The following is a 25558-nucleotide window of genomic DNA, read 5'->3' on the forward strand; positions in this document are numbered from 1 at the left end:
CTCTTAAAGAGACTCTGAAGCGAGAATAAATCTCGCTTCAGTGCTTATATTCAGCAGGTGTGTGCCCCTGCTAAAACGCCGCTATCCTGCGGCTAAACGGGGGTCCCTTCACCCCCAAACCCCCCCCTGCAAAATCTACGACCAACTTGGTCATAAATTTTGCTGATGTTGAGGCAGGGCTAACGGCTGCAGCCCTGCCTCTCAGCGCTGTCTATCAGCGGCGCATCGCCGCCTCTCCCCCGCCCCTCTCAGCGAAGGAAGACTGAGAAGGGGCGGGGGAGAGGCGGAGATACGCGCTGACAAACGCGCGTGAGGCAGGGCTGCGGCGGTTAGCCCTGCCTCTATCCGGAAGAGATCCTCGGCGAGGACGGAGGGGATTTGGGGGGTAAGGGACCCCCGTTGTGCGGCACGATAGTGGCGGTTTAGCAGGGCACACATGCCCCTGCTGAATATGAGCTCTGAAGCGAGATTTATTCTTGCTTCAGACTCTCTTTAAGGCTCGTACACACGTGCAACTTTTCTGCCCAACTGTCGTCTATACAGGTAGTCCCCGACTTATGAACAAACCACCGGTACGAACGGCATGGATTCTCTGTTCCCATGAGAACAAGCCAACAATTTTTTTTTCAAATTGGGCTTGTAGTTTTTGAGAAAATAGATTTTAAAAAAATCAAAGAAAAAATGGCGTTTAAACTTGTATAAACAGGTAAAGAGGGCAGAGGAGACACAGAGGGAGACACTGGAGGCACAGGGGGGCACAGCGGAGGTACAAGGGACAGAGATGGCACAATGTTCCGACTTAAGAACAGATTCAGGTTAAGAAAGAACCTACAGTCTTTATCTCATTCGTTAACCGAGGACTACCTGTACTTGGTCTGTTGGACGATAGTTGGGCGTGTGTATGACCAACTGATAACAAATTGTTTGCCAAATCCATCTGGCAGATCAAAGTGCCCAACTATCGCGCAAGTTGGCTGAATGTGCACAAGTGGTTTTAATGCGGACATTTGTTGTTTTGAATGCGGACATTTGTTGTTTTGAATGCGGACATTTGTTGTTTGCGGACGTTTGTTGTTTTGAACCCGACATTTGCTTCCATATGCAGTATTCAAATGAGTGGGTTGATCAGCCCATGTGTACGTAATTGTTTCATAAACTACTTGTCGTGTCCACCTACATGTTGGCGGAAACGTTTCTCATGTGTATGAGTCTTTAGGTTTGATCGGCTGAGTTTCTAACATGGTACAATACACTACTACTTTCTCTTTCAGAGTCTTTGCAAGTTCAAATCTTTGGACAATTCTTTGCTCATCACTACTCGTCATTGTTGCTCACAGTCCAGTAGAGATTTCCTCTAAAAGAACTCTATTGTAGCAGGTGCAACAATAATGGTGCGATTCTCAGCAAATTATCGTATTTTTTATAAGATTCTTCAGAACGAAAGAAAAGGTTATATTTAATCAGTCCCCTGCATTAAAGAATCTGAATTACTCCCAATATTGAAACCAGATGTTATTGTATCTATAATGAAATGTTTCACGCCGATCCACCAGTAAGGTCTTGTTCACACTATACGTGTGCTGTGCGCATTTCGGCAGCGTAAATGGTGTACGATCAGCAAGAACATCAGAAGTACATAGATAGCACTTCTGACGTTCAGAGTATGCACCCTGCTGCACTCATTTTTGTCTAATCACATCACTGATCCCTTTCACTGTGATGAATGGAATCAGCAGCGCACGGCAACGCAGATGGCTTGTGATCGGGTGCGCTTGCATCCCGAACTCACGGCCATACGCGGTGCCTAATGTGAACAAGGCCTAAGGATGAGCGAGGCCAATTTAGTGAAAAGTAAAATTGTCCTGGACCATTCGGGGGGGCGGGCAGATGGGGGTTTAACTCACCTAAGCTTTCACCTCTCGCCAATTCGCACCACACTGCTCTCCATCTTCCCACACTTCCACCTTCATAGTGGAAGGTCCAGTTTAGAATAAGTATTGGTGAGGGGCACCGATGTGGGTGAATTAGCCCATTTTACGGCTTCCTTCTACTGAGGTAACTTTTTTCTTTTTTTTTTAATTAAAGGTTTACTTTAATTTTCTAGATGACTAGTCACCCTAGATGACTGGTCCTGTGAGCTAGAGAATGTATTGTACTCACCAGAATTCACTGAAACCTGTATCAACAATTAATATTTATTTATCCCGCTGCCACATTTGTTTCTGGCAGAGTTTTGTTTACAAACAGCACTAGGGAATTAATCAACCAAAAGAATCGCTGGGATGCAGATAAACTCCAGCTCGGGTTATCTTGGCAAGGGATGGATTGGCATCTGAAAGCTTTGTGCATAGGGCACCAGTGAAGGAAAGATGTTTAATTTGAGTTGCTCGTTGGCAAGAACTTCATCTGAATTGGCTGGCTTTGCCCTGAAGTCTTAACTTGTTCTGTATTCAGAAGTCTAGGAACGCTTGTGGATTTAGGACGTGGATTTGAGATTATTGACAGGGTTGGGATATTAGGCTTGTTAAAATCTAATGCATACCGTAGTTCTATACTGTATTGAGAAATGTTTTACTGAACACTGCATGAGTTTAAACATTTATTTTAGGTGTTTGTCATGCTTTGTAGATTTTCTTAAAGGATACCCGAAGCGGCATATGACATGAGATAGACTTGTGTATGTACAGTGCCAAACACACATATAACTATGCTGTGTTCTTTTTTTTTTTTCTTTCTCTGCCTGAAAGAGTTAAATATCAGGTATGTAGGTGGCTGACTCAGTCCTGACTCAGACAGGAAGTGACTACAGTGTGACCCTCACTGATAAGAAATTCCCCGTTTTATCTCTTTCTTGCTCTTAGAAGCCATTTTCTGCTAGGAAAGTGTTTTATAGTTGGAATTTCTTATCAGTGAGGGTCACACTGTAGTAACTTCCTGTCTGTGTCAGGACTGAGTCAGCCACTTACATACCTGATATTTAACTCTTTTAGGCAGAGAAAGAAAAAAAGGAACACAGCATAGTTATTTGTGTGCTAGGCACTGTACATACCCATGTCTATCTCATCCTGTCACATGTCACTTCGGGTATCCTTTAATCAATAAAAATATGCATGTCATTATATGAGACCACTGCTGCAAAAAATGTAAGCAGTTAAAATCTGAGAGGTTATGGACTAGTCCATCTCCTCATCGGGGTTCTCAGGTTTTGTTTTGTTTGTTTTCTAAATCATTTCCTGAACATCAGTTTCTAAGTCTATTTATCAGTAAAATTGCCGGTTAACAAACACTTTTGAAAACAAAGAAAACCCTGAGAATCCCCAACCTTAATATTGCAGTTTTTTTATACTGTTACTAATATAGTATCCTAATTATAGAACATTTTATAGATGAGTATGTACGTATCTATTTGCATGTTATTTTTGTACTTACTATTAAATGTTTAAAATAATATAGATTCAGTTTTTCTTATTTTATTTTTTTTTACTAGGCTGACCAACTGATGTTTGCTTTACATTTTGTACGTGAAATGCACCATGAGCTCTTCCAGGAAAATGTAAGAGTCAAGTATTGCCACACATTGACCAATCTTCAGTGTTTTTTGTTTTTTTTATTTTTACCAGAAACCCTTTTAACCATTTTCGCCTTTTGGACGTGACTTTCCCATCCAAAAGGCTGCTGGTCTGCTGCTGTGCACGCCGGTGCGCTCCTGTGCCGCCCCCCCCCCCCCCCCCCCGCAGTAGCCCGGAGATCAGCGAATGAGAACATTGTTCCCATTCATTAATCTAAATCCCCGGTAGAAAAACAGACGGCTTCTTTTCATAGGCCTCGGTCTTTCTGGGAAAAAAAATCACGTCTTCCTTGTAGTTCCTGTGAGCGAGCGTGCTCACTCGCAGGATAGAAAAACAAAAAACTCACTGTGGCTATCTTGTGGCCAAATAGTAAAACTACTTGCACATACATATTTATTACAAAAATACACAATAAATTACATTTAAAATTAACTGTTTACCTCCCACACCCAAAAAATACCCAAATACATTTTTTAAGTAAAAAAAAAATAAATTACAAAACTATAATAGCCGAAAACGAAGAAATAATGAATGGTTTCCATTTTTTCTTAATATTCCTGTTAAAATGCATTTAGAAAAAAATAATTCTTCGCAAAATGTACCACCCAAAAAAAGCCTAATTGGTGGCGGAAAAAACAAGATATAGATAAATTAATTGTGATAAGTAGTGATAAAGTTATTGGCGAATGAATGGGAGGTGAAAATTGCTCGGATGAATAAGGTGAAAAACGACTGAAGGCTGAAGTGGTTAAAGCAAACATGAAGCTGGGATAAACTTTTAATATTATGAATTGTATGTGTAGTATTGATAATTAATAGAACATTAATAGCAAAGAAATTAGTCACATTTATTTTATATTCAGTTATATACCTTTCTATTTTTTTTTTGTATGCAGTTTTAAAACCACACTATTTTAAGCTGTAAAACAGAGCAGAAATAATGACCCTTTGAACTTTCCTGCAATAAAACTTTATCTCAAGCTCCCTCTCACTGTTTCTGGCTGTTTAATTGCTTCAGAAAACAGGACTGTATTGATCCCAGTGGGTTGAGTAGCTCAGAGAAGTCCTTTTGCATAGATGACTGAAGTTTTTTTTTTTTTATTAAACTCTTCCTGTACTGGTAAATATTATGAGATTCTTTTCTTTGCTACTAATGTTATATTTCTTATCTGTACTACACATACAATTCATTATATCAGGTTTATTTTCACTTCAGGTTTGCTTTAATTGTCATGTATGTAGGGGGCTTGGTGGGAAAAATATAAAGCAGCTTTTAACAATGGTGTGACACTGCTGATTATGTTTTATAGGAATGGGATGCTTTCACTGGTGTTATCATTGGGGACATGTTCAAGAAATCGGTAAGCATACATGATTTACCAACACTACTGAGCTGTCGCACTGTTACAATGGATCTGTAAGTTGCTGTTGTTATTATGAATGAACTTTATTTGTAAAGTGCTAATCACTAAAATATTACGCAGCACTGTACAATAGATGTGAAGGTATTACAACATTAAACATTGCTACTCAGGACATTATAGCGTTCAACAGTGGTACATAAAATAGTGATGTACTACCAATGTAGTGATAAATATAGCAGATGAGTCACTGAGTCCATATGGGGGTGGAGAAGAGCACATATAGAGGAGGGCCCTGCCAAATAGGCTTGCAATCAATGGAGAGGGGGAGAATGACGCACAAGGGGGTGGGGGGTGTAAGCCCAAAGGAAGGGATGGAGCTATGAAAATAGCAGGTAAGCTATGGTGAACAGATGGATCTTTAATGGGGACCCACTGCCTAACCCCCCCTTAAGGACCAGGCAATTTTACATGCGGTGTGGGGGGGGGGGGCATGTTGGGAGGGGGGGGGGGGTCAGGCAGCCGGATCTCCAGTACAGTTAGCTAGGCATGGTGTCCCCAGTGTAGTCAGGTGTCCCCCTTGTAGCCAGCAGCCTTTACTCACTACCCTGGCTCCAGCGATGAGTAGCTCTAACCCCCTCTGCTCTGGCCTGCATCCTCACTCGTACTGCCGCTAAGTTCCGGGTCGTGGCTTGATGACGTCATCAAGCCGGGACCCGACACTTAAGGCAGAGCGAGCGGATATGCTGGCCAGAGTGGAGGGGAGTGACTATCGCCGGTGGAACATTAGGAAGGTGAGTCCTGGTCCTCTTCTACCCCTCAGACCGCTGCTGCCAATAGTGATCACTACGATCGGCCAGTGATCGTAGTGATTACGTGATCAGGAGCCAATTGCGATGGCTCCTGATCACTGAAGGGAGATGTCTGCTGTCATATGACAGCTTAATCTCCCCTCTCGGCTGCGCACGATCGCATCGGGAGCGGAAATGGCAAGTGGAATAAATCCCACGCCGCATCAGAGTTAGGCAGCCCCAAGTGCGGCGTAGGATTTGCTACACGCGGTCCCCACAAGGTTAAAGGACAATTATCAATAACCAAGTGTCCCAAAATTACGATGTGCAAATTAGGTCTGAGTAGCTGTGTAAGAATTTTCCTACTTTTTATGTTAAATATCAGAGGCAAAAGCTGTAATTCATTGTGTGTAGGTTTTAGCTGCATTGGAGGAATCCATTAGCAGTAGAGCTAGCAGGTCTCTGCATCTCTCAAAAGACTACAGACAAGCTTTAGTATGAAATTCCTGCCTTGGGATCAGTGTTCACACATCAAAAGAATATTTATTCTGCAGATAGATACATTTCAGCCTGCTAGCTCTGCACATCAGTTAATTATTTTCCTCAGACAGCCAACCCTCAAAGCCTGGACAAAACTACAGCTGCAGTTTAAGCTAGCGAGACCTGTCATATGCTAAAGATATAAAGTACACACAGGGTTAGCAGATATAGAGAGAGGGATCTCCCCCCCCCCAATGATTCACTGGTCCAATGCCCCTTAATGAAAGGAATTTGATGACATTAAAGAGCTATACAGCAATATTTAGGAACCTCAAGACAAACTATTCTCATCCCAGTTTAAAAAAAAAAACATGTTAATTGATAGTTAATTGATAGGCCTGCTTGAATAAGTTGAAGGTGGGTGCGAGTCTGATGGGAGGAGATGTGATGTGTATTTTTTTTACATTGTCTGCCTGCTGCTGTGGGAAAGGCTGGCAGAGCAATGTGGGCATCTATGGGGCAGTGCAATGTGCTTGACTTAGTAAATGCTGGTCATAGAGAGATTAAAGTAAATCTGTAGCTGTAAAAAGAAAGGCAGATATAAACCTATGGAGAGGGAAGGCTCTGGATCTTATTGATCTCTTCCCTGTCTCTTCTCAATATTATCTGGTGAATTTACACTGGAGCCCTCAGAAGGCTTCAGGAGCCCATGTGTCCCCACATGCTCCTGAAGATGGGCAGTTCTGTACTGCGCATGCACGATTACGCACTCGCACATGCGCAGTATGGAGTCACCTGTTTTTGGGAGCACTTTCGGAAGGCTTCGGGAGCATTTGTGTCCATGCAACGGGAGTGTGACAACACTGGTACAGGGGGACAGGGAAAGCGCATTAAGATCCAGAATCTTCCCTCTTTAGGTAGCAAATTCTTTTTCCCCTCTCGCTTAAAGTAAACCTTAAAGAGAAACCGTAACCAAGAATTGAACTTCATCCCAATCAGTAGCTAATACCCCCTTTCCCATGAGAAATATTTTCCTTTTCTCAAACGGATCATCAGGGGGCTCTGTATGGCTGATATTGTGGTGAAACCCCTCCCACAGTGTGATGTCAGTGCCGCACAGCACTGAGGTCCCGACATCACACTGTGGGAGCCTTGTTGCATTGTGGGTTATAACTGCTGTTTCCAACTTCCAAAAAAGCAAGCAGCATCTCCTTCCAGTGACATCACCTGCCAGCAGTAAAAATGTCACCACGTGATAAATGTCTGAATGTAAATCAGGGAGAGGAAAGATTTTACAATGGGCAAAAAATGACTAAATCATTTTTACATAATTATTGTAAAAATTAAGCATTTGTCTTATTACATTTTTTCACTGGAGTTCCTCTTTAAGCATTTTTTAAAATAAAAACAAGACAGATACTTACCTCAGGACGGGGAAGGCTCTGGGTCCTATAGAGCCTTCCTGGTCCCCTCGTTCCAGTTCCTGTTAGCAGTCTTGGACCGATGGGTCAGAGGTTGCTCTCTTCCACTGCGTGAGGCTGCGGAAGTATGCGGGATCCCGAGTGCTCCTGAAGGCGGGAGGTTCCGTAGTGCGCATGTGTGAGCGCGCTCTGTCGCACATGCACAGTATGGAGCTACCTGTCTTCAGGAGCATTCGGGCTTTCAAAGACTTCCGCAGCCTCACACAGCAGGAGATTTAAATGGGAGACATCACTGGAAAAAGGGGGCTGTGAGAGGAATGGGAAGGTTCAATAGGACCCAGAGCCTTCCTCTTCTTTAGGTAAGTATCTGTTTTTTTTATTTATTTTAAATACGCTTCAGATATGCTTTAACAAGGACCTATTTTATCACTAGAAAAATCAGTTTCTTTTTGTATAACTGGTTGCAGTACTTTCGCTGATATTTTTCCATTTTCCACTCTTGAAAGGACTCCCAGAAGTCTCTGCGTGACCAGATCCCGTCGTGGATCGAGCAGGAAAGAGCCTGGGCTGTGGCTTTATTAAAGGTAGTCTATTCTGTCTCGTCTTATGCCGAAAATGACTCATTCACATATTCCCGAAGAGTTCTCCAGTGCAGCGTGCCTAATGACGGCTGAGATAGCGGAACGGCTGGAGAAATACTGCTTATTCACCTTTCCTGTGATTATATTCTATATATAAGTCCTTAGCCTTGTGACTTTGGTCAAGCCACCTCTTTCTTCCCATTCTTATCTCATCCCTCATACTCCCTGTCCAAACTATTTATTGCTTCATTAAAATCACTGTACGTTTAAAATATGTCCTGAGCCTGTTTAAACGTGAGCTGTTTTTCCTCACAGGCCTCTCTGCCAGCTCTTTATCAGAACCTGAGCCTGGAAGATTCAAATCTGTGGAGTCATTTCTCAAAAAGCTCTGTGTGTGAGCAAGAATTCCCAGCAGCTGTTGCCAAAAAGCTGTCTTTGTTCCAACAGGTAATTTGTTATCAAAGCCTGACTCTGCTAATAAACTGTCAGATGCCTGGCTTCGTGAATTGTCTCTAACTGGCTTTTTGTAAGTTGGCGCTCAGCAGAAATGTTGAAGGTCCCCATACATCAGATGATGTACGGGCGGATTGACCAAGAGACAGATCTCTCCCTGATTGAATCTGATTAGAGCGAGATCTGTCGGCTGCCCATTTCAGCATGAAATCTCACGGGAATTGGCTTGTGACGCTGCATCCGCTGCCTCGCCGCCCTCGCGTTGTCTCCGCAATGTAAAATGTGCCTGTCCAGTGCAGTATACTTTACCTGTCCATTTCCGCTGCTGACTCCTGGCTCCATATGCAATACATGCTGATGTATAAGTGGACGTGTGTGTGATGTCACACATGCACCAACATTACTCCGGGAACCATGTTGGGCGAGTGCCCGACATTTTGTAGCATGTCTGATCAATACATGTGACCAATTTCAGCCCGGAATTGTTCACTTCCTCGATCGGACATGCTCTTAGCAGCACCGATTTTCATCGGATTTGATAATTATCGAATCAGATGGTCGATTAGCTGCCAAGCCGATAATGTATGGCCACCTTAACACTTTAGCAGCCAATTTATTTAGAAGGTTGCAGGTGCTCAAGGCCAATTTATTATAGCACATTTTTTATGTCTTATTTGTTACATTTCCCTGCTTCTAATAAGTACTGCTGTAATGTGTATTTATGGCCACTTGTCACTAGGGGGCAGTGTGAGACAATAATAGAGGACTTCTGCTTTCAGTTTTTATATGTTCTGCTAGTAGAGAGAGATCAAAGCATTCCAAATATTTACAGCACAACGTGGGTCTGCTGACTGAGGTCAAAAGCAGTGCACTTATCTCAAACAAGATAACTCTATTGAAGTTGCTAATGGGTTAAAGGGGACACCCTCAACAGCATTAGTTAAAGGGACTCCGAGCTTTGAAAATAAACAAAATTGGTACATACCTGGGGCTTTCTTCAGCCCACCGTAGGTCTCCAGACGTCCTCCTGGTTCCTCTTCTGGTCCCTCCGCTGCATACTGGGCCGGGCTCCCACTTCCTTAACAGTGACGCTCTTCGTCATCACGCCGGCCGCTGCGTGTCATCACCGCGGGCGGCGTGATGGCGGCGTGATGGCCGGTGCAATATGCGGCGGAGGGACCGGGAGAGGAGCCAGGAGGACGTCGGGGGACCTCCTGACCTACAGTGGGCTGGAGAAAGCCCCAGGTAAGTACCAATTTTGTTTATTTTTAGAGCTCGGAGTCCCTTTAATCACTTCACCCCAAAGTGGTTTTTACCCTAATGGACAAAAGCGATTTTCACCTTTCAGTGCTCATCCCTTTCATTTGCCAATAGCTTAATCACTACTAATCAATGAAATGATCTTTATCTTGTTTTTTTCACCACCAATTGGGCTTTTTGGGGTTGATATAAAGGGGAAAAACAAGGAAAAAATGAAAAAATACATTATTTCTCCAATTTCATCCCCTATAGTTTTAATATAAACACTGCTACTGTACATAAAACCCAAAGTATGGTGACATTATAGTATTTGGAAATAAAGGTGTATTTTTTTCTATGGTGGGGTTTTTTTCCCCACTATTTTCACGTGTACGCGTGGGAGTGTGCCCATGCATGCGTGGGAGCGCGCACAGCGGCAGCAGCACTGTCTTACTTATAAAAACGTCCTGGAGCCATTAAAGCGGAATGAAACCCAGCATTTCTACTTTGCTTTAATAGATTATTTACAGCAACTATTTACTAGAACTGCATTCAAAGGGTTAACACAGGCTTTAGAAGCTTCCCTTCCAGCAGAGCTGGCCGCTTCCGAACTTTACATAATGTTATCTTGTGTTTAATTGTATCAAGTGATACATGTAAACAAAGCCTTCTCTCACACTGCCGGGTCCCCTGAACAGTCAGACAAGCATAAAGGCTTTCTGATGCTTTCTGATTAAGTTAGAGGATGACTAAATCAGTTATAAATAAAATGCAGAGTCAGCTCTCAGAGTAAAATTAGTGTACTTTAGGAACGTATAATTTCTCAATGAATAATAATACTTATGCACAAAAGCAAATATGCTAACCGTATGGCATATAAAAAGTAGGAAAACAAGTTTTATTAAATATTATGTCAGGGTTTTATACCGCTTTAAGAGGTAGGACATTTTTATAAGTCAGCTTATCATTAAAGCGGTTTAACACCCAGCATTACAACTTTGCTTTAAAAGATTGCTTACAGCTTACAAACTATTATGCCAGGTTTTTTTTTAAGCAGAAATTCACTTAATGGGTTAAACATGACATTTTAGTGTTGGATTTAACTAGGAATCCGCATCTGTTCTTATCAGTAGTTACAAATGTATCTTTATTTGGAATACAAATAGACCTTTGAAAAGCCTGCCAGGGAAGCCCTCTTTGTTCTCTCAGAGCAGTGTTTGTTTGTTACATTGTAGATAGATACATTTGTAACTAAACAAGCAAGCACCGAGGAGCATTTCTAGCTAAATGCAGCACTAAAATGTCATGTTTAATCCATTCAGTGAATTTCTGCTAAAAAAAAATCTGGCATAATAGTTTATAAGCTGTAAGCAATCTTTTAAAGCAAAGTTGAAATGCTGGGTGTTAGACCACTTTAAGTGGTTAAAGAACTACCGTAATAACATATGGTAGGATGCAGTAAATTATTTAGGATACTCATTGTTATACTAAATATCCTGGTTTCAGCACCAGAAACACTTTCTAGATCTATATATTGCTATATGTAGGTATGTAGCCCTACCCTCCCACTGAGCCTAGGCTTTTTGTTATGTGGAATTCTCCCCTACCAGATCTTTCTGGGAGACAAGGTATAGTTTGTACTGGCTTTAGAACGCTCAGCAAATGAACATTCCACAGAGATCACCAGACAGTACGAAAGCTGTAGTCGCCTGTGATAAGGATACAAACGTCAATCAGGGAGAGGAAAGATTTTACAATGAGCAAAAACTGACAGTCATTTATAAAGGAATATTGTAAAAGAAATAAGCAATTTTATTCATTGTTATTTTGACTACAGTTCCTCTACAGAGAGATTTTACATTGATAAATGAGTTAGTCAGTGTCTCCTCATTGTAAAATCTTTCCTCACCCCGATTTACATTTGGAAATTTACCACAGGTGGGCAACATCTTTAGTCCTGTCAGGTGCATCTCTGCAGAATGTTTGTTTACTGAGAGATCTGAAGCCTGTAGAAAATATATCTGATTTCCCAGAATGCTCTGGGAGGGGAGAATTCCACATAACAAAAAGCCTAGGCTAAACCTCAGTGGGAGGGCGGGGCTCCATGTCAATATACAGCAATTTATAGATATACAGTGGTTTGCAAAAGTATTCGGCCCCCTTGAAGTTTTCCACATTTTGTAACATTACTGCCACAAACCTGAATCAATTTTATTGGAATTCCACATGAAAGACCAACACAAAGGCCTCAATTCACTAAGCTTTATCAAACACTTTGCCGAACATTTGATAATTTACCTCATGGTTAAAATCTCATTTTGAATTCACTAAGGTGTTACAGATTTCTTGAATGTTTTATAGATAAAACATTTGATAAATCTATAACACCTTAGTGAATTCAAAATTAGATATTAACCATGAGGTAAATTATCAAACATTCGGTAAAGTGTTTGATAAAGCTTAGTGAATTGAGGCCATAGTGATGTACACGTAAGAAGTGGAACGAAAATCATACGATTCCAAACATTTTTTTTTTAAATAACTGCAAAGTGGGGTGTGCGTAATTATTCAGCCCCCTGAGTCAATACTTTGTAGAACCACCTTTTGCTGCAATTACAGCTGCCAGTCTTTTAGGGCATATCTCTACCAGCTTTGCACATCTAGAGACTGAAATCCTTGCCCATTCTTCTTTGCAAAACAGCTCCAGCTCAGTCAGATTAGATGGACAGCGTTTGTGAACAGCAGTTTTCAGATCTTGCCACAGATTCTCCACATGGCTTGTGTCAAATTGCAAACTGGACTTCTTATGCTTTTCTGTTAACAATGGCTTTCTTCTTGCCACTCTTCCATAAAGGCCAACTTTGTGCAGTACACAACTAATAGTTGTCCTATGGACAGAGTCTCCCACCTGAGCGGTAGATCTCTGCAGCTCATCCAGAGTCACCATGGGCCTCTTGACTGCATTTCTGATCAGCGCTCTCCTTGTTTGGCCTGTGAGTTTAGGTGGATGGCCTTGTCTTGGTAGGTTTACAGTTGTGCCATACTCCCATTTTTGAATGATCGCTTGAACAGTGCTCCGTGGGATGTTCAAGGCTTTGGAAATCTTTTTTGAAGCCTAAGCCTGCTTTAAAGTTCTCAATAACTTTATCCCTGACCTGTCTGGTGTGTTCTTTGGACTTTATGGTGCTGTTGCTCCCAGTATTCACTTAGACAACCTCTGAGGCCGTCACAGAGCAGCTGTATTTTTTCTGACATTAGATTACATAAAGGTGCACTCTATTTAGTCATTAGCACTCATCAGGCAATGTCTATGGGCAACTGACTGCACTCAGACCAAAGGGGGCTGAATAATTATGCACACCCCACTTTGCAGTTATTTATTTGTAAAACATGTTTGGAATCCTGTATGATTTTCGTTCCACTTCTCACAAGTACACCACTTTGTATTGGTCTTTCACAGGGAATTCCAATATAATTGATGCATGTTTGTAGCAGTAATGTGACAAAATGTGGAAAACTTCAAGAGGGCCGAATACTTTTGCAAACCACTGTAGGGTAGCAGAAAAAAGGGTGCTGGTTGAGGGTCTACGAAAAGACTGGAATGCAATTATGGTTAATAAGCAAAAAAAGCATAAAAAAGGGCGCCCAATAAATATTGTTTACAACATTATAGTTTTAAAAGTATGTGATCGTTTTAGAAGCTTGCAACATTATAGGTTTTGTCATATTATTTAGTTTGCATGTACAGATTTCACGTTATCAAATATATTATCGTTTCCATGTGTTAAAGGGTGTTTCTGCAGAGGGAGTGGTTAGGATTAGGCACCACCAGGGGGAGTGGTTAGGGTTAGACTCCGCAGGGGGGTAATTAGGGTTAGGTACTGGGGGGGATCCGCTGTTTAGGGTTAGGCACCACCGGGGGATGGGTTGGGGTTAGGTGCCACCAGGGGAGTGGTTAGTGTTAGGCACCACCAAGGGAGGGTTCTGTGTGAAAGTAGGGTTGGGTTAAGCTGTATTGTTGAATTACGTAACGGTTTTTACCGTTAATATCTTTCCGTTAATTTTCTCCCATCTGTTTTTAAAACTGTATTTATCGTTATCCAAGTTTGACAACAATGTTTATCGTTAAGATTTCGTTATCCACCGACGCCATTTCGTTATCCAGCCAGGCCCTCTTTTCCTGGCGTCCTTTTTTCATGCACGCAGATATAGGAAGTGTTTCTGATGCTGAAACCAGAATATTTAGAGCAACAGTGGGCATCCTACTGTATGTTATGGTTTCTCTCTAAGGAAGATGCACAAGGGGGTAAGATGCTTCCACATAGATATAAAACTGAGGTAAAAACAGCTTGGACAGATCTCACTATACCTCATCTAGGGGTAGATTCTCAAAATAGCGGTAATACTTCCATGCACCGTCTGTGCACACACAGTAGTATTACACTTACAGCCACAAGTACTGCGAGTTCTGCTATTAGTGCGACCCGCGGTACTCAAGTAGTGCCGCCGTTGCTAATTTATGAATCAACTCCATGGTGATATCTGTATGAAGCGCTGAGTACCCTATGTATTGATGATGTCTAGGCACAGCTATCACTCTGAGGAAGTGGGCGGAGATCCACGAAACGCGTTGCCAGTGTATAATAAAACTTTTTATAATATTCTAGTGTTGTCATTGAGGTAAGCCACCTGTCCTTTAGCATTTCTTAGCAGTTTCTAACGCAGCATTATATCAGTTTGTGCGCATCTTACCCCCTTATGGTTGTCAGGCTCTGCGGAATGTACACCATTTGTCCGGAGTTCTCCTGCAATGTGCTGAAGGCAACCCACTTCTGGGATAGACAAAGCCTATCCCTTTCCAGCAGGAATGCTTTAGAGAGCCCTGAATGGAAATCTAGCGGTGGAAATCGTTAATACACGTTTATGAGCTCATTTCGGTATAGTTGATTCCATTAACAATCCTTCATTTGTGTGTATAATGGATAGTTTTATGCCGCAGTGCAGGAAACGAGGATGAGTCGCAGTGGAAGGAAGAGTTTATTAGTCTCCTTCCTATCATGTCTCCAGCGCTGCCGCGGAGCTCACATAAAGGCCACGCATTCATCAACTCTCAGATTTCATCTAAAGACTGTAATTACCCCAGCCATTGTTTATACTTTCTACAGATTCCACATAGGCAGGCCCGATTCTGTTTAGTTCAGCAAACACCATTATCGTTATTATGCAAATAGACGGCTAATATGGCTTAGATAAATTGTAACAAATTAAATATTGCCGCAGTGCGTAGTGACGTGGCTTTCCAGGAATGTATGCGGTATGGACGGTTTCCAGAAATTATTGTGGTATCTGTTAAAGTGAAACTGTAACCAAGGATTGAACTTCATCCCAATCAGTAGCTGATATCACCTTTCCCACGAGAAATCCTTACGTTTTTGTCAAATAGATCATCAGGGGGCTCTATATGGCTGATGATGTGGTGAAACCCCTCCCACAGTGTGATGTCAGCACCTAGATACTGACAACACCTTGTTGCATTGTGGGAAATAACAGCTGTTTCCAACTGCCAAAAAAAGCAGCATCTTCTGCCACAGACATCATCTGCCAGCAGTTAAGATGTAGCCACCAGTGATACATTTCAGATTGTAAATCAGGGAAATGAAAGATTTTACAGTGGGCAAACACTGGCTAAATCATTTATAAATAATTGTTGTAAAAAGTAAGCTCTTTTTTTTTTCATTACGTTATTTTTACTGCAGTTCCTCTTTTATTATTTTAGTAATTAATTGTATTTATTAATTACTATGCCTGTAGGAAAAGTTTTTGTGTTGACATTCATATTCTATGAAAAATGGTTAAGAAATCATAAATTCTGCCTGGGTATGTAAACGTATAATGTAGGTTTGGCTGGGATGCTCATAAAAAGTATGTAATTGTCAATACTTGTTTTATTTTCATGCCATTGGTAAAATTATTCTGTATAGACATTTAAAGGACAACCGAGGTGACATGTGACATGATGAAATAGACATGTGTATGTACAGTGCCAAGCGCACAAATAACTAGGCTGTGTTCCTTTTCTTCTTTCTCTGCCTGAAAAAGTTAAACTTCAGGTATGTAAGTGACAGTTTTGGGATTGGGTTGGGACTGGGTCAGACTATACCATAGCCCTCACTGATAAGTAATTACAATCATAAAACACTTTCCTGTCAGTAAATAGCTTCTAAGAGCAGGAAAGAGATACAAAGGGTCAATAATTCATAGATTTCAGCTCTGGCATACTTCAATAAAGGGGTCATTGAGCAGAGACAATAAAAACTTTAAAAACTAGATTTAAACATAAAATAAAACTGTGGGATATCTAAAATAGTCATTTTTAGAGAAGGAGGATAGATACAATTGTTTTCTCATTGGTTTATTTTCACCTCGGATGTCCTTTAAGTAAAGTCTTATACAGGTGTTTGTATTTTATTTATTTAGTGTTTTTTGTTTTTACTTTCTAAGGTGTTGGTGATACAAGCCATTCGGCCAGACAGACTACAAAGCGCGATGGCGTTATTTGCATGCAGGACTCTGGGTAAGATTAGATGCCTCCGCTCAGGCGTACATGTATGTACTCTGCTGGTGAATGGCAACTCGCCGTGCTGCAGCTCAAAACCCCGACGTCATAAAATATTATTCCCCCTCCGGAGCGGTCGCAACTCGCAAGAAGATGTAATGCCCTGCACAGTATAACATTACTAATGGGCGCCTATTTTGGGTGCTCGCACTGTGCGCCCAAACCACCTGCTTTCCTGCTTAGGGCCTTATTGATCAAAGTGTGTGAAGAGGAAGGTCTCTTACCTGCCTTCCAATTCCTTCCATTCCTGTGCAGCATGAGAATAAAATCATACCACGAAAAATAGGGCCAGGTCTTCTAAGCATTTTATTTGTATGTCTGAATATTAGTAAGCAGTTTGGTGACACCCCCCCCCCCCCACACACACACACACACACACACACGCACACGCACGCACATGATTCAATAATAAGTTCTCAGAATTGCATTGTAGCTACAAACATAACCATGAGCTTTGTATATTTATACTTCATGCTTTCATTCTTTCCTAGAAAACCACTGCCTATGTGCATTCATGAATGTCGTGGAATTTTAAGGCAAATCTTTATATCTGTACTGCCGGCATTCTATGGAAAAGTAGCAGTTTAACTCTACAATATACAGTACTTTCCATAATCTGCATTTCATGATCTCGCAGCACTGTAAGCTAATGTTTTCCTAAACCCTACAGTTACACTCACCCACGCTCCGATCCAGCACTGCCCCCCTGTGTCCTCTGACGCCGTCCCAGGCTGTACTCTTAGGGCTCTTTCACATTGCAAGCTGATCCGTGCATTTTGACGGATCGCTCCTAGGAGTCTATTTGACTTTCATGTTACATTTCACATTAGACAAAGCAGTAGAGTGTTGTACCGTGTTAGCCATGAGTAAAAGCAAGAAGTTTTGAATCAGGATCATACCATTTATTGGCTAACTTAGAGATGGATAAACAGTGCGCTTTCGGCTTATGAAAAGCCTTCGTCGGACTGGTTCCTGACAGATACTGAAAAACACAGCTTATATACACTGACATACAGAGGAGAAACATTCTTTAGCAAACATAAATGTAATTAGATGCCTCAACTGTTACTGAGGAGGCTTTCCCAGGCATCCTGGCTAAATTGATAAGATCAGTCAATCCATACAAATCCCACAAGGAACTCAACCCTCAGCGGATTCCCATCTCTCTAGAGCACTTGAGAAAGGGCACCTCGCCCGAAACGTTGTGCTGGTTGTGGCATGCTGTGTATACAGGAACCAGTCCGACGAAGGCTTTTTTTAAAACGGAAGCTCACTGTTTATCCATCTCTAAGTTAGCCAATAAATGGTATCATCCCGATTCAAAACTCCTTACATTAGACAATGCGTTCCAGAGCGTTACGTTAAAACGCATCTGGGAGTTTGTAATTGTCCAGTGCCGGCGTTTATCCATCGGGTGTATTAGAACTACCGCAGCAGATCAGCGTCGAACCGCTACTTCCTAACGTCCCGTGCACGAAATCAGGTTAGTGCATGCGTTGTATAATGCAAAAGAGCCCTCAGGTAGCATGCATGGTGCATCCTTGTATTTTTTTTTTGCAGGGGGGGGGGGGGGGGGTAGGCACATGCCTTTTTGTCACAGTGCCAAGACCAGAACTACTTAACCCTGGCTAGAGGTGCTCGGTGATGTTTGTTACATAAAGACACTATTGGGCCCGATCCATTCACTTTTTCTCTTGAGTTTTCTCAGAAGATAATTTTCATATTCTGTTTAGAATAACGTTTCAGCACTCTGCAATTGAAAAAGTACCGGTACCAAATAGTGTGTGAAAAGAAAAACGTACTGTCAAAATTATTTTCTTGCTTGCTGGATGTTTAAGGGCTCGTTTCCACTTGTGCAAATTTGCTGCAGAAAACGGATGAGCAAATTCACATGCGGATGCGAAAATGCATGGAAATTTTAATGCAAAATCGCATGCGTTTTCGCGTTAAGCTGTTTTAGCCATGTCATTGCTGATGTGCTTTTACATTGTTTTTAATGCGAAAACGAATTTGCTATTAACTACATTGTATACGAATTGCACACCACCTTGCAGTGTGCGAATTCTGTTGGCTCTGCCGTGCAGATTTTTTCTGCACAGAAAAACGCAAAGAAATCCTGACAAATGGAAACAGGCCCATCCACTTGTATTGCTTATGCGAATCTCTGTATGCAGATTCGCTATAGTGGAAATGGGCCCTAAAAGACATTTTATTGAAAATATGCAAAATATCATATAGGAGAAACTAAGGAGAAGAGGTGAATTTGATTGAGCCATTTGTCTCTAGGCTGTTTCAATCCAGTCAGTCAATGCTCTCTTGTAGACCAGCCAGTCAGCCCTGTTCACCAGTGCAGTCAGTCTGTTTGGCTTGTCAGTCTGTTCTTTTTGCCAGTACAGCCTAACAGTAATTTCCACCAGTCTAGGCAGCCTGCTCTGCCTGCAGTCAGTACCATCATTATGTTCAAGGGCAGCACAGTGGCGTAGTGGTTAGTGCTCTTGCCTTGCAGCGCTGGGTCCCCGTTTCGAATCCTAGCCAGGTCAACATCTGCAAGGAGTTTGTATGTTCTCTCCGTGTCTGGTGGGTTTCCTCCGGCACTCCGGTTTCCTCCCACAAACATACAGATAAGTGCATTAGCTTCCCCTAAATTGGCCCTAGACTGCAATACATACACTACACAATACATACATAGACATATGACTATGGTAGGGATTAGATTGTGAGCCCCTCTGAGGGACAGTTTTTGTCAAGACTATATACTCTGTACAGAGCTGCATAATATGTGGGTGCTATATAAATACTTAAATAAATAAATGTTCAGTTCACCAGTCCAGACAGCTAGTCCTGCACACTAGTCCAGTTCACCAGTCAGTTAGCCTTGTGAGTCAGTCTTGTCAGTCAGTTGTGCCCTCCACACACTGCCGGGTTTTTTGTCCTGTTCTTTCCATTACTGATGGGGCAATACTGGGGTCTTGACCAGGGTCATAACTACAAATCCTGGGGCTCTCCAGCAAATCTTTGATGGGGCCCCCTTTATGTTCATAACCCTTACCTTGGTGACCCTCACAGCCTGGTGGTCCATCAGAAGAGGGTCATAAAACAAGTCTGGCCATCACACCCATAACAAGTGAAGCCTCAAAAACACCTAATCTGGGGTATCAGAGAAAGAGAAGGCTAGTAGTTGAAGCCCTCCCATACCTCTGCGCCCCCGTGCAGTCGCAGGTGCTTCTCCCCTCTAGTTACGCCCTTGGCCTTGACCTGGGGGCTTTTGGTTAGGAAGGCAGTCTGACACCCACTAGACTTGGCAACCCATCATTTTTTGCAGGGTGATTTGATAGTTACTTAGGACACACAGGGTGAGCCCTCATCTACCACCATTGCTGAGATCTCCAGGGCCCTGACTTGTATTGCCCAGTCCACTCTCCACTTGGAGGACAGCCAGAATGAATTTGATAGCACCTGCTTACCTGCTTACAGCAAACAAAAGTTTACCCTATAAAACTTACTTCCTTTTTTTCATGATTGCTGTAGTGGAAAATGTGTGCACAGGTGTCCCCCTGAAGGCTTCCTGGCCTGCAACCAGTCAAGGTGGAAAATCCCTGCCTGATGCAGCGAGTGTCCGCTCAGATTTGCTGCATGTAGATAACAGGGCCCTCTTTAAGACCTAGTTTTCTGTGCAAAGCTTGTAAATATGATGTGCAGCCTACGCCAGAACTGAAAGCTACGTGAATGATGCAAATAAACACCGGTTGTTTGTTCTCAGCGATTCATTATGTTTTTATTGGTGTGAATGAACATCCACGGAGCATAAAATCAGAGTAGGCGGGTGTGCCGACTGCATCTTCTGTCACCATGACAACCTTGTCTCTGGCCTTCACATCTGCATATTACACTGATGAATGCAAGGGAGAGCAGATCACTGACGGACAGGAAGCCTGAATACAAATTCACTCATATTTATCAGCATTGTGTGACAGATGGTGGCCAAATCTACAATCTCTGCAGATTTCTCTTCCTGGAAAAAGCATTAGGAAAACACATACAGTTGTAGTGGGTTAACTTAAAACAACCCATCAAGGGATAATGGAAGGGGGGAGGGGGGGGGGGTGTCAGGCCTTGTGTAAATGTTTTAATACAGGAGAGGGGGGGGGGGGGGTAACTACCAGAGGCGTATCTGGGTAATGCGGCGCCTATGGCAAATACTAAAATAGCTTTTCTTTGTGCTGCCTTGCTGGGTGCTGCCTCGCTGTGTGGGATGGCTGGTCGCTGCACTACTGCTTCTCAGACCTCAGATCTGCACAACATGAGAGAGGCAGAGCAGGGCGCACGCTACCTGCCTGGACCTGGTACATTCTACATACGGGAAGTGACCAATGACGTCACTTCCGCATTTAAAGTGTCCCGTCCACGGGTAGTATGTGCCCTGCTCTGCCTCTCTTCGGTCACTGCAGATCTGAGGTCTGATTGAAAGAGGCAGAGGGGCCCGGAAGGGAGGCACAAGTGTGGTAGCAGGTGACGCAGTGGTGATGGGACCCCTGCAACCCTCCAGAGATGCCACTGCTAGCTACTAACCTTCACGTCTCTTCGATACGTCAAAACAGGTGTTCTTGTGTTTACACATGTTATGGATATGAAGATCCTGATGACCACACTTGTTTTATAAACCTTATAAGATGGGCCCCAGGCTGTTAGGGTCACCAACGGGAGGCTAGGGAAGAGTTGTGAACACTAATGGGCCCCATCAAAGTATTGCTGGGTGCCCCATGATTTGGAGTTATGTCACTGCTATAATGGCAGCCTACATCTTGTTCCAGGCAAAGAAGGGTGTTGTAGGCCTCATGCTTTATTGAAAAAAAGAATACCGTCTTTCCTGTAACACAGAATAAATGCTGCAGTTGCAGTTTTGGCGAGCCAGCCTGAAGTCAGCAGTGAAGTATGCATTATCTTTCTGCAGGAGACGCTCTCCTGAGAGAGTTCTGTGACTGTCCATTATATATACAGCATACCGTATGCTATACATACATTAGGTAAAAAATATATAATTGCCTGGAGATAGCTGAATCTTCAGAAGAGCCCTTGGCTGACATCTACATCGAAAATAACGGCAAGTTAGGCATGCTATATGAATACGCAATATTCCTGAAAGCTTGCAAGCATTCCCCTTACTACTGCTGTTTATTTTAATGTTGTTTTGCCATCCTGTTTACTGTCTGTCCCTTTTGAAATATTTCTTATTGGTCGGGCAGTTTGAAGCAGGTTAGGACATCTTCTGTCCTTTATTTCCTGCCAAGCAGGCTATTTTCAGAGCACATCCTTCCAGACAAACAGTTGGCCTGACTTTGCTTTGAGAGTTTGGCCTACGGTGTTCACAATGGGAGATCTTTCTTACAGAACTTTTTCTCCCTTCAGCTGCTGGATCTGAAGCCAAAATGTTGCCCTGTTGACACGCTGCGGCATGTTTAAAAATGTCATTTTGAAAGCTTTTAGGCAGGGGTGACACTTGTTAGGAAATGCAACTGATTCCCCAGATTGTGGTTGCCGCAAACCTACCTATTTCAGAGTGGTCGCATGTTTTGTGTGTTTGTATATAATTTGCTTTTTGCGATTCCTCTGAATTTTATATGGAAACTGCAGCAAGAGGGATATGGAGGCTGCAATATGGATTTCCTTTTAAACAGAGCCAGTTGCCTTCTAACTGTAAATTATCACGAGACTCCTGCTTGTGGGAAAAACTTGAAATCTTGCATTTGGTATTTCTCTGAATGCAGGATTATTACCGTACGGCCCTTTAAGTGTGATAAAAAAAAAGTCCAAAGATGTTCTTCTGAGACGCTTGCTCTATAGCTTATGGCTGGATGGATGGATGGATGGAATAGTAAGGGTCAGAGAACATAACTCAAGACTTTTGTGTGTCAGGTATTACCTGTAATAAAAGGGTGCTGGTTTTCAGCATGGCCACAGCGTCAGTTGTACTGTCCTGTATCCATAGATTCCACAAAGGATCGACACCACACAAGCTAGTATTCTAAACTCTGATACTTTGTTGGGTCATTTAAAATGACCGCAACGACAGCCCGCTGTTTCGGCCTGATTGGCCTTTCTCAAGTTGCCAAAAAAGCCAAATGCACAAAACACCACACAAACAACCATTAAAAACCCATAACTCCGCCACTCAGGGCGGGCGGGTGGCTGTCAGGTATACACCTGTGTAAGCCAGACCTGATGGAGAACTATAGGTAAAGACTTGCACCAGTGCATGCACAACAATTCAAATATCAACTCGCCAATCAGACCTCAGATGCAGAGCGGGAACCGCTTGTTTAGCCTTTGTGGAATCAAGCGTTTGGGACCCCTTGAGCCTGTTGTGGGTACCCCTGGACTCACGTTTTCACTGTCCCATTTCCATGACTGGAGCTATGGTTCAACAACAATTAAGAAATGGATTAAAGAGGAACTCCAGTGAAAATAATGTAATAAAAAAAGTGCTACATTTTTACAATAGTTATGTATAAATGATTTCGTCAATGTTTGCCCATTGTAAAATCTTTCCTCTCCCTGATTTACATTTTGACATTTATCACATGGTGACATTTTTACTGCTGGTAGGTGATGTCAGTGGAAGGAGATGCTGCTTGCTTTTTTGGCAATTGGAAACAGCTGTAAACCGCTATTTCCCACCATGCAATGAGGTTCACAGGCAGGAAACTGTCAGGACGATGGTCCTGACATCACACTGTGGGAGGGGTTTCACCACAATATCAGCCACACAGAGCCCCCTGATGATCCGTTTGAGAAAATGAAACAATTTCTCATGGGAAAGGGGACATCAGCTACTGATTGGGGGGGGGGGGAGTTCAATTCTTGGTTACGGGTTCTCTTTAAATCCTATGCAGCATCTACAATTGTGGGTTAAATTGTAAAGTAACCGGAAAATTAAACAAAGCCCTCTGTTTACAACATTTTTATCTGATGAGATCCTGTTTTTTGTCCACTTAATCCCACAATAAAGAGTTTAATTTTGATTTATTAGATTCATGACTAGAGAGAGAAGTTTCCACAGAGCCTCACGTGCTTCGGGTTATTGCCACGTGGATGGGGGTTGTTTGTAATGAAGGGTAATTGGTGTTTATAAGAACCTCTCATCCACGGCCAGTGGAATGTTACACATTTCTAGTAAATAAGTTACAGCAATAATATTTTGCATTCTTTAGCAGCCCCTTGGCAAATTACACAATGTTCTGCACCAAAGTGCTGATGGACTTGGACTACAACTCTTTTCCTCACTAGACTGTTTTTAATTGTACCATTACCCATGACTAAAGATTTGTTTTTCCCCTGGGTTTTCTACACCTCATTTAAAACAAGCAAAGGCATGAAATCATTGGTTTGTTATTGTTTCCATGTTTTAAGCTTGCAAAAATAAGAAAAATAATATACTGTATATACTTGCATATAAGCCGACCTGCATATAAGCCGAGGTACCCACTTTTCCCTCAGAAACCAGGAAAAAGGGATTGACTCGCGGATAAGCCCCCTCCCCAGTAAAGCCCGCTCCACAGTAGCCAGATGTTACCCCAGTACAAGTCAGCCCCCCTCCCTATAGCCAGATGTGCCACAAGGATGATACAGCTGTGTCTACACTAGATGGCGTCATAGATATAAGACACAGCAATTACCACACAGGAAGAATTCCTGATCATTGCACCGCTGACACGTTGCTTGTGCTCCACAAGCCAGGGGACACATTTAGTCTTGAGCAGCTCACTCAGCACACCATGTTGCAGGGGATGGGGGCATGAACACAGCAGGGAGGCAGCTGGCAAGAGCAGGATCGCTAGTGCACAATCCTTACACTCCTCTGCCAGTAACAAAACCTCCACCATCCATTTTGCTTCACTGACTCCCATATAAGCAAGGGGGGCAACTTTTTAGCACATTTTGTTGTGCTGAAAAATAAGGCTTATACGCGAGTATATAAGGTATTACGGAGGAAAAGTCTGCCACCCCTGAGAGGTTGTCCATTCTGAACACAAACCCATTTTTTATTATTAGTATTTTATTTTATACTAGTGACTTGGCCCATTTAAAAATGGGCTAGGTGCGTGACTAATACCGCCGCATGCGTCTACCTCGTGTTCCACGCGCATGCACCCGGCGCACCCACCATGCGCACGCCCGACGCACACGCCCATCTGCCCGATGCACGTGCCCACCGCGCTCGCACACGCCCGCTCCTTCTGGCCCCGTCCTCCTCCGCCTCGCTGCAGTGTCTCTGTGTCTGTCCCTGCACATGCGCAGTGCAAAAAAGCACTGGCACAGGGACGGACGCAGGGACATTAGGGTTTATTATAGAGGATAGCACTGTCATCTTGTCAACAGTGTTTGATAACAATATGTTATCTGTATACATATTTACTATAGGAACGTTATAGAGCCAGCATTATAGATACATACCTGAAGGGAAAAAAGTGTCCCTAGGGGGTACTTACCTTGGAAGGGGAACCCTTTTGATCCTAAAGAGGCTTCCACATTCCTCCTCACCGGAGGGGATCCAGCCCAGTTTCCCCTGACAATTCCCTCATTGCTGCTTGTTGGCGGTGTGCACAGGCCCAGTAGCAGCTTTAGGATGGGCTCCTTCCAGCGGAAATATCCGAGCACGGTGGCCCAGAACTGGATAGCAGCTTTCCTACTGTTAGTGCCCCGAATTATTCTTTCTGATTGATATTACAATCTAATCGGACGATCAATTGTCCAGAGTATTGTATCTTCAATGGCCACCTTAAAAAAGGAGGTCGACTTACCTCCAAAGTGGGACATAAAAGGTCTTATTCAAAGCACAAAAACTTTATTCGGACCAAAAACTATAAATATGTGACGCGTTGCGTAGGAAAACATCTAGCTTCCTAAGGCAATTTATATTGGAGTGTCTGGAGGCACAGAAAACTCTCTAAACTTACTTGCTAAATTGTTATTCATAACACGTGAATCAAAACATAGGAGCTAGGGCCTTATTCATAAGGAAATGATCTCTGTTCCACCTTTCTCCATAG

At 42.8% G+C, this 25558-nt stretch overlaps 1 protein-coding gene across 2 annotated transcripts in view; it reads left to right on the forward strand.

Annotated features, from left to right (window-relative positions):
* DYNC2H1 (dynein cytoplasmic 2 heavy chain 1) overlaps positions 1 to 25558 on the forward strand; it is a 508393-nt gene that overhangs the window by 280191 nt on the left and 202644 nt on the right. For both annotated transcript variants that reach the window (XM_068266870.1, XM_068266871.1), the window contains exons 71-75: positions 3488 to 3553; positions 4880 to 4930; positions 8129 to 8206; positions 8519 to 8650; positions 16397 to 16469. In XM_068266870.1, coding sequence (XP_068122971.1) covers positions 3488 to 3553; positions 4880 to 4930; positions 8129 to 8206; positions 8519 to 8650; positions 16397 to 16469 — 400 coding nt within the window. The remainder of the gene's footprint in view (positions 1 to 3487; positions 3554 to 4879; positions 4931 to 8128; positions 8207 to 8518; positions 8651 to 16396; positions 16470 to 25558) is intronic.

This window comes from Hyperolius riggenbachi, chromosome 2 (genome assembly GCF_040937935.1).
Source record: "Hyperolius riggenbachi isolate aHypRig1 chromosome 2, aHypRig1.pri, whole genome shotgun sequence".
In the NCBI taxonomy this organism is placed as follows: domain Eukaryota; kingdom Metazoa; phylum Chordata; class Amphibia; order Anura; family Hyperoliidae; genus Hyperolius; species Hyperolius riggenbachi.